The sequence below is a fragment of the Galleria mellonella genome, unplaced genomic scaffold, assembly GCF_026898425.1.
Source record: "Galleria mellonella isolate WM207_F2 unplaced genomic scaffold, CSIRO_AGI_GalMel_v1 utg2411, whole genome shotgun sequence".
Lineage (NCBI taxonomy): Eukaryota > Metazoa > Arthropoda > Insecta > Lepidoptera > Pyralidae > Galleria > Galleria mellonella.
In genome coordinates this window covers 205,258-221,478 of record NW_026442049.1, presented here as the reverse complement: position 1 = coordinate 221,478, position 16,221 = coordinate 205,258, and the positions used below count along the sequence as shown (strand labels likewise).

General features: G+C 33.5%; 1 protein-coding gene across 1 annotated transcript in view; it reads right to left on the bottom strand.

Moving 5' to 3' along the window:
- LOC113522801 (angiotensin-converting enzyme-like) overlaps positions 1-16,221 on the bottom strand; it is a 68,659-nt gene that overhangs the window by 12,978 nt on the left and 39,460 nt on the right. The window contains exons 2-4 of the mRNA XM_052894827.1: positions 4,280-4,501; positions 692-947; positions 2-145 (exon numbers count right to left, since the gene is read on the bottom strand). Of these exons, the coding sequence (XP_052750787.1) occupies positions 2-145; positions 692-947; positions 4,280-4,501 (622 nt within the window). The remainder of the gene's footprint in view (position 1; positions 146-691; positions 948-4,279; positions 4,502-16,221) is intronic.

The following is a 16,221-nucleotide window of genomic DNA, read 5'->3' as shown; positions in this document are numbered from 1 at the left end:
CCATTAAGTTTGGCTGCTTCATTATACAGTCGTACATACTGAGTAAAATTATTTCGTGCCTTAGCACCGGCCACTTTATGCCACTCAATCCACGTGTGTTTGAGCTCTTCAGGGTCTTGACTTTTTGCGAAGATCTCGGTAATTTCTGCGAATCACATTTTTTTACCATCAATGATGTCACTGTTCTCAAATATACAACGTTCGCTGAATGTTTGAAAATATTACATTAATTCAATTGAAGACAAAATTATACATGCGAACATTTTTAGATGCATTTTTTTATTTATATGACGTACTTCTGTAAAAACATGAAACTTTATATTTTCAAAGAAAAAATCTACTTTTGAATTGCTTTCAAAGCTAGGTCCTATTATTTGTAGTCCACATTCTAAGATTTGCTTTTCAATTTTAAATTACACATCGAAATGTATAAACTTTTATACACTTTCTTATTTATTGTTCAGTTATAAGAAAAAGTCATATTTGATCGAGTATACGATGCCATATTTAAGTGTGTGTCATATTTATGAGGCGTTATTTAATAATGCCACTTTAGGATCTGTTTCATTACATCACACTTTATCTAACTGGTATTGTTGATCGAAGACTAATATAGCTGTAGAAAATTTACGACCTACTTCTTAAAATACAATTATCATATTTACTCTGCTTTATATAAATATCTACATACCCGGTTCTAAAGACAAGTCACATTTTGTATTATCTTTGTACGAGCATATTTTTGATGTAGCGTAGTTTGATTCCATTCCCGACACGGATTTCATGAGCTGCTTGTATTTGTCGTCAGGTAACGCTGCCACGCCTAGTTCGCAATACTTCTTGAACATTCTCTTCAGTTGGTTATCTTGGAATATCTGCCATTTGTACATCTTCGTCTCCTCCCATGCTTGTTTCTCTAATTTTGATAATTCTAATCGGAGCTGTATCTGTAATTGAAACAATTTCATATTTAGTTGATAGTTTTGATATTAGTTCGAAGTTATTTATGACAAGACCATTGCAGAGCGTGTAGAGAAAATCGATTACCTAAAAAGGCCTCTATTCTTACATCTCTTGAAAATGGATTCACCATTTTAATAACTTATTTCTTGCATGACGGTTTCTAAGTCGCCGTCGCGGGTAAAGCGGTCGCCGTGACCGAAAAGTGCCAGAACTTATCATCTTTCTTACTTACTTACTTACCAGAGGGAGATTTTGTACAAAAGTCGTTTACTTGGGTACCTCTGTCCCATTCGTGTTTCAACCATGAAGCAGTTGTGTTTGCCTAACTGTTTCAGTTTGAAGGGTGGGATATGGCAATGAGTTTACAGGGTACAGAGGAATAACACACGAGTCCTTAGGGATGGCAACGCATGGAGGGCATCATGGGTGAAACAGTATACTCTGTTATGTTCATGGTACTGCTTATGTCTATAGGCGACGGTTACTACTTTCCATCAGGTGGACCGTCATCTTGTTTGCCATTATAAGTTGTATAAAAAAACTTACTTACTTAGCGGCTACAAAATTTTGTATTAAAACATCTGCTAACTTAAAATTAGGTATTACCAGCATCATTTCAAAGATCTTGTTTTTAACATTGAATAATTCAGTCCAGTTCACAATCGTTTGTTACTTAATAGCTGCGCTCGAAACATCGTCTACATGATTAGAATAAAAAGTATACTATGACCTTTTCCATGCCACATACTAAGTGTATGCCAAATTTCATGATGACTTCATAAAGAGGACAAGATGTAACAGACAGATTCACTTTTATACTTAAAACTAGCTTTCTGCCCGCTACTTCATTGCCATGAATTTTAGAAGAAAATCAAATATAAATACCACTTCTATATGAAATATTAAGATTAATTAAGACCTTTAAGAATACAACTGTGAAAACTGCATCCAATTTTCAATTAATTAATTTATTTATCTTAAGTATCACCCACTTTCAAGACATCGTCTGGTTAATTAATTTTATTATATTAGTAGTTTCCGTCTATTATTGTACGCATACTGCCCGCTAATAATTAATGCTCCTTTCCACTCAGAGTTTGCTGGAAGAGAACTCTTACAGAGTTAAGCTCGCCTATTGTACATCTTTATTTTATATATATATATATATATATATATATATATATAAAATAAAGATGTACAACTAACATATATATATATATATATATATATATATTGTAATTTTTTCTGTGTACAATAAAGAATAAATAAATAAATAAAATTTGGGTTAGGGAAAAGAGACAAATTATAAGAACTATTGAGGACAGAAGGGACAAAATGTTGGGACACTTGATACGACACGACGAATTTACGAACATTATAATAGAATGTAAGATAGAAGGAAGGAGAGGAATCGGGAAATCGAGGCATAGTTACATCAGGCAGATCAAGGAAGGAGTTGGTGTCGTGTCGTATCAAGAGGTGAAGAGACTCGCTGAAAATCGTAGTGAGTGGCAAGAGCTCCACCGACAAGAGCGCAGCTCTTAAATAGGATAGATAGATATTATATAAATTTGGAAATTATATAAAAAAAATAGATAATTAAAAAAAAAGAGAATTAGTTAATTTGTTTCCTGATTAATTAATTTGCTGCCTATAATTATATTTGTTCTAGTATTATGTACATATTTAACATATGTGTATAGGATTATATATTGTATTTATTTATAATTTTATATTTTAATTTTGATAAAAGTACTTATAATTATTTTCCTTAATGTTTTACGCTGTTAACTTTCTTAATTAAACAATACTGTCATACCAACTTCTGCAACAAATTGTTACCCTAAGGTTGTCTTGAAAAGATTGCTCTCAGCAATAAGGCCGCCTTACTATACTTATACAATAGTACCGTTATATTTGTTGTCTTGCTTATTCCCTATATTGCATAATGCAAATAAAGTATACTCATTCATTCATTCATTCATTAAATTTTATAACGATTGTGATTAAGAAATAAACTTTAGATAGATAGATAGATAGATAATTTATTTGCATTATTTACTTACAGCACACAACATACATATACAAAAAAAAAGCGAGATAACATAAATGATAAAAAAAAAATACATAAAGCTAAATACAATTTTCGTTTGTGAGTGTGCCATAGCAACACAAAACGGCCACAACTCAGTTTATTGCTCCGCCCTCAAAAGAGCAAAGCACTGATATTCTGTAGCGGCCAAAGGGAATAGGGCAACAATAAAAACTTTACTTGCTCAGTTCTAACTGTAACAAGGATTACTTGACCAATAATTATAGTTTATGTCAATATAAATTTATTAATATGTAAACAAACCAATAACTGACCATAGAATACTAATAACCAATCAATCCATTAATTAAATATGTTAATTTATTGTTACTAACTTCATTTACAATATTTATGTGATAATTTCAACATGGTTGTTTTGTTCTTGTTTGTCTTTAATAACTATATTTTTTTAAATAATTATATTTATATATTTTTAATTTTTATATAACAGACTGAATATGGCTCGAGCATAATGAGAACTGAGAAAGCGAATCTTGTTTTAAAAACGAGTCGCCTTGTTCTCGTTAACATTTTTTTTTTCTTAATTATTTGTGCCGTTGAACTAGGTCAGCCGTTTAATCTAGATTTTGGTGCGAAATAGAAAGCAACCTCTTAACTTTATATTGTTCAATATATTTAGCGGATAGTTACGTCGTCGTTTCTTTATAATTCTGATCTCTTCTCATTCTGATATTCATGATTCTGATACTGATCTATCTAATTACTAATGATTAACTGGGTATGTACTATTATTAAATTTGTAAACCTTATCATTTAGTGGATGATAATTTCAAAAATAAAATTCATTATTTACACTTAGCGATACACTAATTGTATGTCTTGTTATAGCAAAAAAATATAATTAATCTATAGTCTTTCTGGATTTCACATTAGAGTTCCATATTTATTTTTTATAACATTTTTAGAAGTTATTACATCATTCTTACATTTATATATTTATTCCTAACTTATTTGTCCTAGGCCACCCTTCCTTTCCAGTGAATATCGTAAGGAGCGACTAAGGTTGGGCGAGGCTAAGGTAACTAAGATAGAGTCTATCTGCGGTTGCCAATTCGCCTGCTAAACATGGCAACTACTCCCAAAACCCGTCAAGAGGGAGGCTTATGTCAGCAGTGGACAGTTAAAGGTCTCCTATTCAAATATCCTTTTAACAATATCTGGCCAATATAAAGTGTATCATAATTAATAAATAAAAGAACTAACCCATTTCTCCTCATTTTCCTTTGTAATGTTAGCAGTATAGTCCCATTCTGCTTTGCTCGCTAGATTCTTCCTTAGGCCCGATGCTTTGTCTAATTGAAATATGTAGTCGCTGCCCTCGTGCTCTATCGCTTCTAACTCTGGATCCCGGCCCTGGGTGGCGACGATGAACACGGCGACGATGGCAGCCACCAGCGCAGCACCGCCACCGATTTTCAACATTGTCTGTACAAGGAAAAAAATTAAAGATAAAGTACTTATTTTAGACAATTCAATTCATATTCGCAATGCAAAAATCAACGAAACAGACACACAGGCACATACACATACACACACAGTATGTGTGAGAGAGACGCACACACAGTGTGTGTTTGTGTGTGTGAGAGAGAGAGAGACGCACGCGCACGCACGCACGCACGCACGCACGCACGCACGCACACACGTACGCACGCACGCACGCACGCACGCACGCACGCACGCACGCTCGCTCGCACGCTCGCACGCACCCATATAGGTTTGAGCCCAAACAACACTGAATGGACGATGAGGAGAAAATATATTATCAAAGTCATATAAAATGGACAGCATAGCAACAAAGAAAAATACAAATGAATTAAAAATTTCGTCCTTTTGGAAATCGCTTAATAAGCTATGTATGTCTTTACAACTCTAGATACGTACGTCGTCAGTAGACGACCGACCACAGAGTATCCACATGTAACCACAGATAAGAATACACTATATTATATAGTACCAACGGACACCTGGGTTATTTAAAAATAAACAACAGATACCTATGTAAACGACCGCAACAATGTTAACTGGAAACTTCTCAATCCAAGACGAGTACGAGATCACAATACTCAGATATAACAATGTTGTGATGTGGTTTACTTATAAATACCAAAGTATTGTATTGTCTAACATATTAAAAATACAATAACATAAAATTAGCGAAACAACATCTTTAGCTGTTGATATACATAAAACTTAAGATTCACAATCTCAACAATCGATCAAAAATATCGAAAATTCTCAAATTGTTTTAAAAAAATGACAGATAATCGCGACGTTACCATACTTCATCATCATCATCGCATCAGCCATTAACTGTTCACCGCTGAACATAAACCGTCCTTTTTTGAACGGTAATTGGTTTATACTTCGTTATGAACGCTCTTAAATGCGCTTTATGTTCAACCTCTATCTCTGTAGTTTCTAATCGTGTATCTAGGAGTTGTTTTACATCAATGGCTTTAGACAAAGAATACTTAATAATTCTGTCTGAAATAGGAGAAAAGGAATCGTTGATAGCAAAAGGTATTTACCTGTGATTCTATCTCTCACTTTGTAAAACTAAGATATATTTTCAACATATTGTATAGATTATCAAAAATATATCGTGCAGTAGCTCTCAAAATTCTCTTTATATGTCAGAGATTTGTGTTAACAGTTCTCAGTTCGTTTTAAAGAGGTTAGTTCAAAAAAGTTACGTTATTTTTAAAAAGGCTTAATTTATCTTGAATTGTTGCTACTTAAAATAATACAAACTAGCGACCCGACCCGGCTTCGCACGAGTAGACAGAATATTCGAAAATCAGTACATTAATCATTTTGATTCTTTACTTTCAACAGCTTAAGACCTATATTGTTACGACATGAAATAGCAATAAATAATTTAATTGAATTAAATTGAAAAAAGTTTCAACCAATTCAACTGATCGATTATTTTATAGCATTTTATATGTAATTCTTTAGATTGATATAACTTTTTTATTTATGAACTGACTGAAATAAAACAAACACTATATGTTAAGTAGAGCAAACCGCAATACATTAGTGAAAACCGCATTCACATTGGTTAAGCCGTTTCTGAGATTAGCGTACACAATTTTACAAACATACAAACAGACAAAACTTCTAAAAATCATTATTGTTCGTTATTCGTCATTGAACTTAAAAAGTAAAATTGTGTTTTTGATTTCCGCGCATTGTTTTAGAAAAGTACTATACAAGCCTTGGCCACAACTAGGCATTGATGGACTCACGTATGTGTGCCTCGGCTGCGCCTCGGCCCACATTTGCACGTTCGTCCATCAATGCCTCAGTTGCTGGCCGCTGTAGTAATGTACTATTGTGTACACATTATTTTTTATTCATTATATCCTTGTCCTTATATAATATTCTGGAATCTATATTTCACTGCGACACATACATATGTGCATTACTATTGAGAACTGATACTGTGGTTCCAAAACCTGTAAATCGTCTCGGCCGTCCATCACATTTTTAGGAAAAAACTCTAAGAACTTAGAATATTGACATCCCCAATTGTTTCGTGGTTACGATTAGGTATTTTACGAAATTCCTAATATCCATTTTTCCCTGCGACACACATTAATCTTGAGAAACGATACTGCAGTCGTAAGACCGGTAAATCGTTCCAGTCGTCCATCATACAAAACCAGCGATGTGCGTCGAACCGCGACGAAGGACGGTCTCATCTTCTCGTGGTACTCGTTTCCTTTACGACAGAACTAGTATCTAGCCGCGACTTCGCTCACGCCACTAGACTAGAATACGTACAACGACTACCCGGTATAGAGGGGGGAAAGGGATCGTTAGTAATGGAGACTGAGAATCCCATTGTTAGCAATATACCCAACCAGGTCGACCTCCTCGCGGTTCTCCCTGGAAACTATTACGGTTAATTCCTGATGAATTCATCATGATGGGCTAACTGGCCTGTTTTCATTCTCATCTATCACCCTTCACTGGTGCTCCGCCAGCGTATCCCGTTAGCGCAGGCGGGGTTACCATACCATTTTCACCTATCAAAAAAAAAAGTATACGATTAAAATCCCATAATAAGTATTCTTATGCCAAATATAACGAATATGTCAAGAATCGCGAAACGCCAAAAGACAGCAAACAACTACCTTTCTCGTTTACAATGTTAGTACATAAAAAGTAGTTTTAGTAAATAAATATATATCTATTTGTATATTAATTATTTATTTACATATTTATAATTTTATTTATGTATTTTCTTTTACTAATTATATAGCCACTAATAATTTATTGTTTATCGTATTATTTTTGCACCATATATGTTAAGCTTTATATAAAAACCCCATAGACACTTTCTCCTTTCGAATTCTGAAGATTGACTGAAGGAAATCCCTATATGGGATAAGTGCACCTGTATACATTTTTTTTATACAACTTAGAATGGCAAACAAGCTGACGACCCACCTGATGGAAAGTGGTAACCGTCACCTATAGACATGAGCAGTACCGTGGACATAACAGAGTATACTGTTTCGCCCATGCGCCGCCATTCCTGAGGACTCAGGTGTTATTCCTCCGTACCCAGTAAATTCACGCCATATCCCAATCTTCAAACCGAAACACAGTCATGCAAACACAACTGCTTTACGCAAAATTAAAGCAATCGACTTTTGTACAAAGTCTCCCACTGGTACATTTTTGTTATAACCTAATATCAATACTATAAGTAAATGTATAAAAGCATATTATAAATTTATAATTAAAAATAAAAAAATCTTTTGTTCCTATTAAAAAAAAAAAGAACGAATCGAACACATAAAAGCCATTCTAACGCGGAGCCAGTTTGAGATCCCCAAAGGTCATCGGCCCTGGATCTTTCTGCATAATGAGATGCAGTTAATTCAACCTGTTTCGAACGAGTGACGTCACAAAAAGTGTTCGGAATGCCAACGTCCTAGGGGCAAGGTCCGTTTTGCTCATATCATGCACTTCAAAAACCGTTAATACTTAAAAAAAAGTGTTCAATATTTTTTTTTAATGTAATATAAAAATCTTATAAATTTTTATAAATGCTTTTTATGTTAATTTAATTTTTATTCAAATCTTACATATATTTATAATTAAATTGTAACCAGACGAAGTCTGTACATAGGAAATATTTAAGAAAATATAAAAAAAATAATAAGATTTTTTTAATATAATTTTTTTTATTAATAATAATAACTTGACTTGATTTTTTTATAATTATAATGACAAGGCAATTGTATGGGGTCGCGTCCACCTCTGAATTGCCTAGTTCCCACCCCAGGATCCAAGCGAGCCCTTTCATAACAAGGATATATCTGAGAATACATATATAGCTTTTTTACAGATTACACAAAGAAAGATTTTCTCAAATCAGTTGTATTTTTTTTTATGTTTGTTACCTCATAACTAACATAACGTCAGTTGTAAACCGAGTTTAAAAATTCTTTTTTATCTGAAATAGTATACTTACAGATTGCTTGAAATTTTATCAAAAGCGGAGCAGTAATTTAATCTTCAGATGAAAATAACTGGTTTTATCACAATTGAAATCAGTTTTTTTTTTCTGTGGGACACAGTATTAATTTAAAGAGCCAGGTCTACCCATGAAAATATTTTTAAATACGCTAATATGTAACGTACCGGCGGAGGGGGGGGGGGGATAATTAACAATAGTACAGATAATATAATACTATACCAGTAGTAACAGGGACTAGCAGTCCCATTGCTACCATTACACCCTGTCAGATCGACCTCCTCACGGTTCTCCCTGGAAACCAACCTGAATGGTTAATTCGTCACCATGGGCTAACTGACCTGCCGTTTTATTTCATCACATTTCACCTGTCATCTCTTATTGGTGCCCTGCCAGAGTAAATAGATAGCAAAGGCGGAGTTCACTCCAATAACACCCATCAAAAAAAAACTTATTATCGTGCTTATATCTATAGGCGACGGTTGCCACTTCGGTTCTATCTGGTCGGCCGTTAGCTTGTTTACCGTACCGAGTTGCATTAAAAAAAAATTGTTACCAAACGCGAATTATATCATCCTCAGAACTTAATTTATACAAATTAATTCTCTTTGCCATAATAAAAATGTGACTCATACGTTAATTCCATAGCAATATAACGTACAAGTTCGAAAAGGAATTTTAATGTATGTTAATTATTTTTAATTATGAAAAAAAAATGGAAGTAAAATGATTAAGCACTAAAAATTCTTTGGAAATGATCAATACATCCAAAGTCAAGGTCTGATGATGGAATGAATGGGAAATACGTTACCAATATGAATTCCCTTGAGGTAATTCATTTTAAATAAATAAATAGTAATTCCTGACAAAGATTTTTTTTATGCCATTAAGAATGGCAAACAAGCTGACGGCCCACCTGATGGAAAGTGGTAACCGTCGCCTATAGACATGAGCAGCATCATGGACATAATAGAGTATACAGTTTCACCCATGTTATCCCCCATGCGTTGTAATTCCTGAGGACTCAGGTGTTATTCCTCTGTATCCTGTAAATTCACTGCCATATCCCACCCTTCAAACCGAAACACAGCAAACACAACTGCTTCACGGTAGAAACACGAATGGTACAGAGGTGCTCAAGCAAACAACTTTTGTACAAAGTCTCCCTCTGGTGAATAATATATCTTTCTTCATCATGTGTACGACCAAGAAGTGGAACTCTCTTCCTGCTTATATTTTTCTATCTAAATATAATCTACACCAATTTAAGGCAAATATGAATAGGCTATACGTGGGCCCATAAGCCCCATCTTAGATCACATCATCGCTTTCCATCAGGTGAGATCGTGATCAATCGCGCAATCCTTTCAATAGTAACAAAAAATATTTTTTTTGTCCACCATAATAATTTTATATAGACAAATTTATATAATAAAATAATAAATAATAGGCTATCCTATTAATATTAAAAAAGCGAAGCATAATGGTCGAGGGATGGGCAGTAGCGACTCTCTTAAAACATCACCCAAAGCCTAACTGCGATTACCAACACGCCTACCAAGCGTGGCAACTACTAGTAAAACGGTCCTTATGGGGATCAGCAATGGAGAGTTAACGGCTGATATGATGATGATGATGAAGCGAAACTTTGTAAACGATAGATGGACGGATGGATATATATTTGTTTTTTTTTTGATGAGTGAAAATGATATGGTAACCCCGCCTGCGCTAACGGAATACGCTGGCGGAGCACCAGTGAAGGGTGATAGATGAGAATGAAAACAGGCCAGTTAGCCCGTCATGATGAATTCATCAGGAATTAACCATGATAGTTTCCAGGGGAAACCGCGAGGAGGCCGAATTGGTTGGGTATATTGCTAGCAATAGGATTCTGTCTCCGTTACTAACAATCCCTTTCCCCCCGGATATATATTTGTTAGTCTTTTATGAAAAAACTATTGAATTGATTTTATAAAAATTTGGTACGCAGGTAGATTATATCCTAACTTAGCACATAGAATACTTTATGTATGAATTCACGTGGGCAAAGTCGCAGGATGCAGCCAGTATGAAATATTTAAACCATATCAGGTAACTTTAAGAATCTGCAACTAATAGAGAAGTAATCTCTTGTTACCAACCCAACACATTCAAACACAATGTATGGCGAACCCTAAAAGTAGAAATGAAAAATATACTTACTACTCGTATTATACATTTAAATTAATTAATTAATTTAATTTCAAACTGTTTATAATTATTCCTCTCCTATCCAAAGGTTGCCTGGAAGAGATCGCTTTTAGCGATAAGGTCGTCCATTGTTTTCTCACTGTGATTATTTCTTGTAATTTGTTTGTATCTATAATAAATTTACTATTGTAATCTTTTTGAGGAAACAATAAAGAATATCTATCTATCTATTATGATCCTCAAATTATTTAAGAGATCAGAAAGTCGGATGATAACCCTGATAACTGAGGGGAAAGGGCTTGTTAGTGATGGAGACTGAGAATCCCATTGCTAGCAATATACCCAACCAGGTCGACCTTCTCGCGGTTCCACCTGGAAACTATTAATTCCTGATGAATTCATCATGATGAGCTAACTGGCCTGTTTTCATTCTCATCTATCACCCTTCACTGGTGCTCCGCCAGCGTATCCCGTTAGCGTAGGGTTACCATACCATTTTCACCCATAAAAAAGAAACCTGATAACTATCATACGAGCTGTAAGCTTGTTTGCCACCATAGTAGTTAAAAAGTCGATAGATACGAATGGCTCTAAACCTTTTTATGGCAATCTATGCTTCTGTTCAAGAGTTTGCTAATTAATTGTTGAAATTTTAAACTCAAAATCATTATTCTCATTTTAAATGTTACATTACAATAATTCTTATATTATTACATTTGTTTTAATTAAAATGTAAAATCAATTATTAGATATTAATAGCATGCACAATTCGCTTTGCACACGCTGCATATAAAAATCCATTCAGAATTTTTTTACCAGCATTTATTTTATTAAAATTTTAATTATAAAATACTATTCATTTTATAGCTAGAACAAATTTAATTTAAAATATTATTAGATATTTATTCGTCAACATTATTTTCCTACCATTATCCCAATTATTATTTGTGGTCGGTGTAATACAGTTTTATCCATATTACTAAAGGATTTGGCTTATAGTTTTACGACCGGCCGCCTGCCTGACGTCAACCCTCTTTGAGAATAGATATTTATTATTATTATTTATTTAAATATTTTGTATTTTTACTGATAGGTATATATTTTTTTTTATACCACTGAGATGGCAAACAAGCATACGGCCCACCTGATATTAAGCGGTCACCGTAGCCTATGAACGCCTGCAATACCAGAGGTATTACGCGCGCGTTGCCGACCTTGAAGAAACCTCTTTACCCCCCTTTTGAAGAACCCCATGCTGTAGTCTCTTGGGAAAACCTCGGCAGGGAGCTCATTCCATAAGGAAACATCTCTGAAACCGCACACTACGGGACCGTTTAGGCTGTAAGGTGTGAGGGTGAACTCCCTGTCAATGGCGAGCCGTACGATGGTAGAAAGTGGCTGTGGGCATCATATTGAACAATTCCTTTGAGCACAATCCATTGTACAGGCGATTCCAACATACAATGGGCCATCATTTCTTGTCCCGTGGATGTCCCTTTAGTCTCTTGAGAAAACCTCGGCAGGGTTCTCATTCCATAACCTGAGTGTTCGTGGGAGAAAACATCTCTGAAACCGCGTTGTACGCGACCATTTAGGCTGTAAGGTATGAGGGTTAACTCCCTGTCGATGGCGAGCCGTACGATGATAGAAAGTGGCCGTAGGCATCATATTAAATAATATTAATAAATTATATTAATAATTTAGTAAAATTTCCACCCTAGACGGACGTATGTTGACGAAATAGGCGACAGGTTGAAGAAGGGCCAAATTAAAAATACCCGTAACCGGCGAGCGTGTATGAAAAGATTGATGAATGTGGAAGAGGCGAAAGAGGTTTGTTTGAATCGAAGCATTTGGCGTTCCATTGTTTCTGCCTACCCTAATGGGGGACAGGCGTGACAGATATGTGTGTATGTATGTAAAATTTCTGCCTCCCTCCCATCAAAGCTAATTCCGATAATTTCCTTGTCCAATTTTTATAAAATGTAAATTTTCTACTACTTTTGCCTATGTCCTATCGTATGTGGAAGTATGTAGCAATACATAATCTCGTCTCAAACTGTAATTAGTGTTTGTGCTTATATATAAAATTTAGTATGGATGTATATCAATTTTTACCAGTACCATGTTCAGGTATTCTGACACTTCTCTATAGATGAGTGGGAAAGAATGCTTGTAAGAAAGACTCTGTTTTCCGCACTTAGCCTCTCATTTGGGCCGTTGTGCGTGAAAGAATGCTTTTAGAATTAACATTTCCTCTTATATACATATATGTAATAATAAATAAATAAAATTTATTTTAAATAATTATACTTAAATAAACAATTATAAACATTCAGAAAAATTTTGTAAATAACAGGATGCAGTAATAAAACATATATGTATTTGAGATATAAAATAATAAGTTTAGTGAAAAAAAAAAATACGAGACATGTCTTAAAAAATCTGATATAGAACAAACCTACAAATAATACATTGTTCTAAAAAACCTCAGTGTCAACGGCCAGTATTAAAACTCCAACAAAAAATACAAACAGCTATACTAATTAATGCAAATGTACTCTGCAAAAATCGAACCCGGACCATCGGAATGAAAAAAGCTAGTCAAACTACTACATCACCGCGGCCATTCGTATATTAGATACCAATACGAAGGTAAAGATTACGTACTTATTATTGGCTTCTAACTCTATGTGAAGGAAAAATACATTGCCTAGAGGAAGCTTACGTATAAACAATCTATATAAAATACAACTTGATAAAAATGTTAATATTACAAATGTGAAAGTAACTTTGTTTGTTTGTTACTTCTTATCGCCTTAACGGATTAACCGAACGCAATTAAATTTGAAGTCGACTGCTTGGATACCTCTGTCCCATTCGAGTTTCTACCGTGAAGCAGTTCTGTTTGCATGGCTGTGTTTCGGTATGAAGGGTGGGATATGGCGTGAATTTACAAGGTACAGAGGAATAACACCTGAGTCCTCAGGAATGGCAACGCATGGGGGGTATCATGAGCGAAACAGTATACTCTGTTATGTCCATGGTACTACTCATGTCTATGGGCGACGGTTACCACTTTCCATCAGGTGGGCCGTCGGCTTGTTTGCCATTCTAAGTTGTATAAAAAAAAGTGATGGGATGTTTCAAATCTTCATAGTATTTTTTTACGAATGATCTACCCTCCAAAAATAATCATAATATTGTTTGGTATACAAATTGGGAATCTATTTATTTATTTATTTATTCATTAGTACAAATATGTGTACATGGCGGACTTAATGCTAAAAGCATTCTCTCCCAGTCAACCATAGGGAAGTGTCAGAATACTCGAATCTCTATATAATCTACTATATAATTAGTAGTACTCGCGGTACTACTAATTATATAGTAAATATAACATTTTTTTTTATTATTCTAGATTTAATATAAACTGTTGATTCGAGATGTAATATTAAAATAAATTAAATATATAAAAAAATATTAATATAGATTTTCTTTTATATTTCATTTCACATTTGTATTGTTGATAATATAAAATAGTAAGCACAGTACATAAAAAATAACCATATTTGTTTAAGAGATATTGTCACAAGCCGGGAATTGAACCTTGACATTATTACGAAGACGATTGCAATCCGGTCCAAAAACGCAATGTATTGCGTTTTTTTTTTCCTCATGCTAATAAAGACAGACGGTTAAATTAAATGTGTATGTACGCAGACATGCAACTTTAAACATATATGTATATACATTTATCCATTGTTTTAAATACATAACACAAACAAACAATTATAATATTACATTAATTTAAATAAATATCATTTAATAATTATATACTTCAAAGTTTACGTAAAATTGTTTTATAATTTGATATAAAAATAACATAAACATGTTTATTAAATTAAAATAAAAAATGGTATTAATTCAAATAATTTGTGAGATAAAAAATTATAGAAAACACATTTAGGTTTCATATTCACTTAAAATAATAATTATATAAAGGCTGTTTGCTATCTGAAAAAAGCACTTCCATGTATATAAACAAAACGAAATACATAATAAACCATTCGTACATTAATTGACCAAAAACACAATATCACTGTTTTGTAAAAAAAATTGTAAACAAACATACCTGGCCGTTAAGAAATCCTCATCAGTATCAATTACTTATAACAAAAAAAGTTCGCGATTCGAAATATAAAAACACAACGTTCGAATTTTAAAATGATGCGGCCAGTCGGTGCGGTCGGTTGGTCGATGACTGGCCGCTGGCTGCGTCTGCGCACACGACACGAGCATATCCGATAAATTGCTTTCAGACATAGATTTGATTGGTTGTCAATTATTGCAGATGCGTTATTTGCTAATTTAACTCTTTTACTGACGAGTAATGAGCAATCTATTTTAATAACGTAACTGTATATTCTTGGAGTGAAAGAAGAAGCGAAGTATTAAATGCAATTTCAGATGAGAAGAGTAAGCAAAAAACTGAACTGTTGCTATATATATATATATATATATATATATATATATATATATATATATATATATATATATATATATATATATATATATATATATATATATATGTACATATATAATATATATATACATTTATATATATAAATTTATATATACTAGTCTATATATATATACATATATATATAGCATTTTTTTTTCTCTATATATCACATATATATATAAAATTCACGCCGGAGTAAACTGTATTGATCACAAAAAGAATTACCACAATCGGTGCAAAATTGTCAATGTAATTGGCGCAAAAAAGACACTAAAAAATCAAACGAAGCGAAAAGTCTCCTCTTTTTAGAAGATTCTTAAAAATCTTTAAAAATTACAACCGAGAGTGTATTAAACTACATCAGTTAAAAATATCCGACTATCCCATAAAGAAGTACAGCAGTCTATTTTTAAATAGAAATACTGACTAGTTAGTCACTTGTTTTCCTAGGCAGAAACAACATTCCATAATGGTCGGCAAATTCAAATTAATATCGTGTCTCGTGTGCTTGTAATCTACATTACATACGTATAAAAAAAAAATAGAAAGGTCGAGTTTGGGCATTGAACACTTCTGTCACTTATTATTATTATGAATCAGTTTGATTATTTTTTAGGCGACTTCTAAAAGGTATTTCCTGTATGGATATTAGCAAGAACTTGGCGAGCAAATTTAGAATACGAGTACTATTGATACAAAAAGTCATCAAAATCGACATAAAATTGGCAAAGATATGTAAAATATACGCATATAAATTGTAAGATGAAAAAAACTATTTTTTATGCAACTTAGAATGGCAGCCCACTTGATACAAATTGGTAACCATCGCCTATAGACATGAACAATATTAAAAATAATTATCAATATCAATTCAGAGATAGTAATCGCGTAATATAGCAAAAACAAAATACTGACGAGTTGAGCATCTCCTCCTTTTAG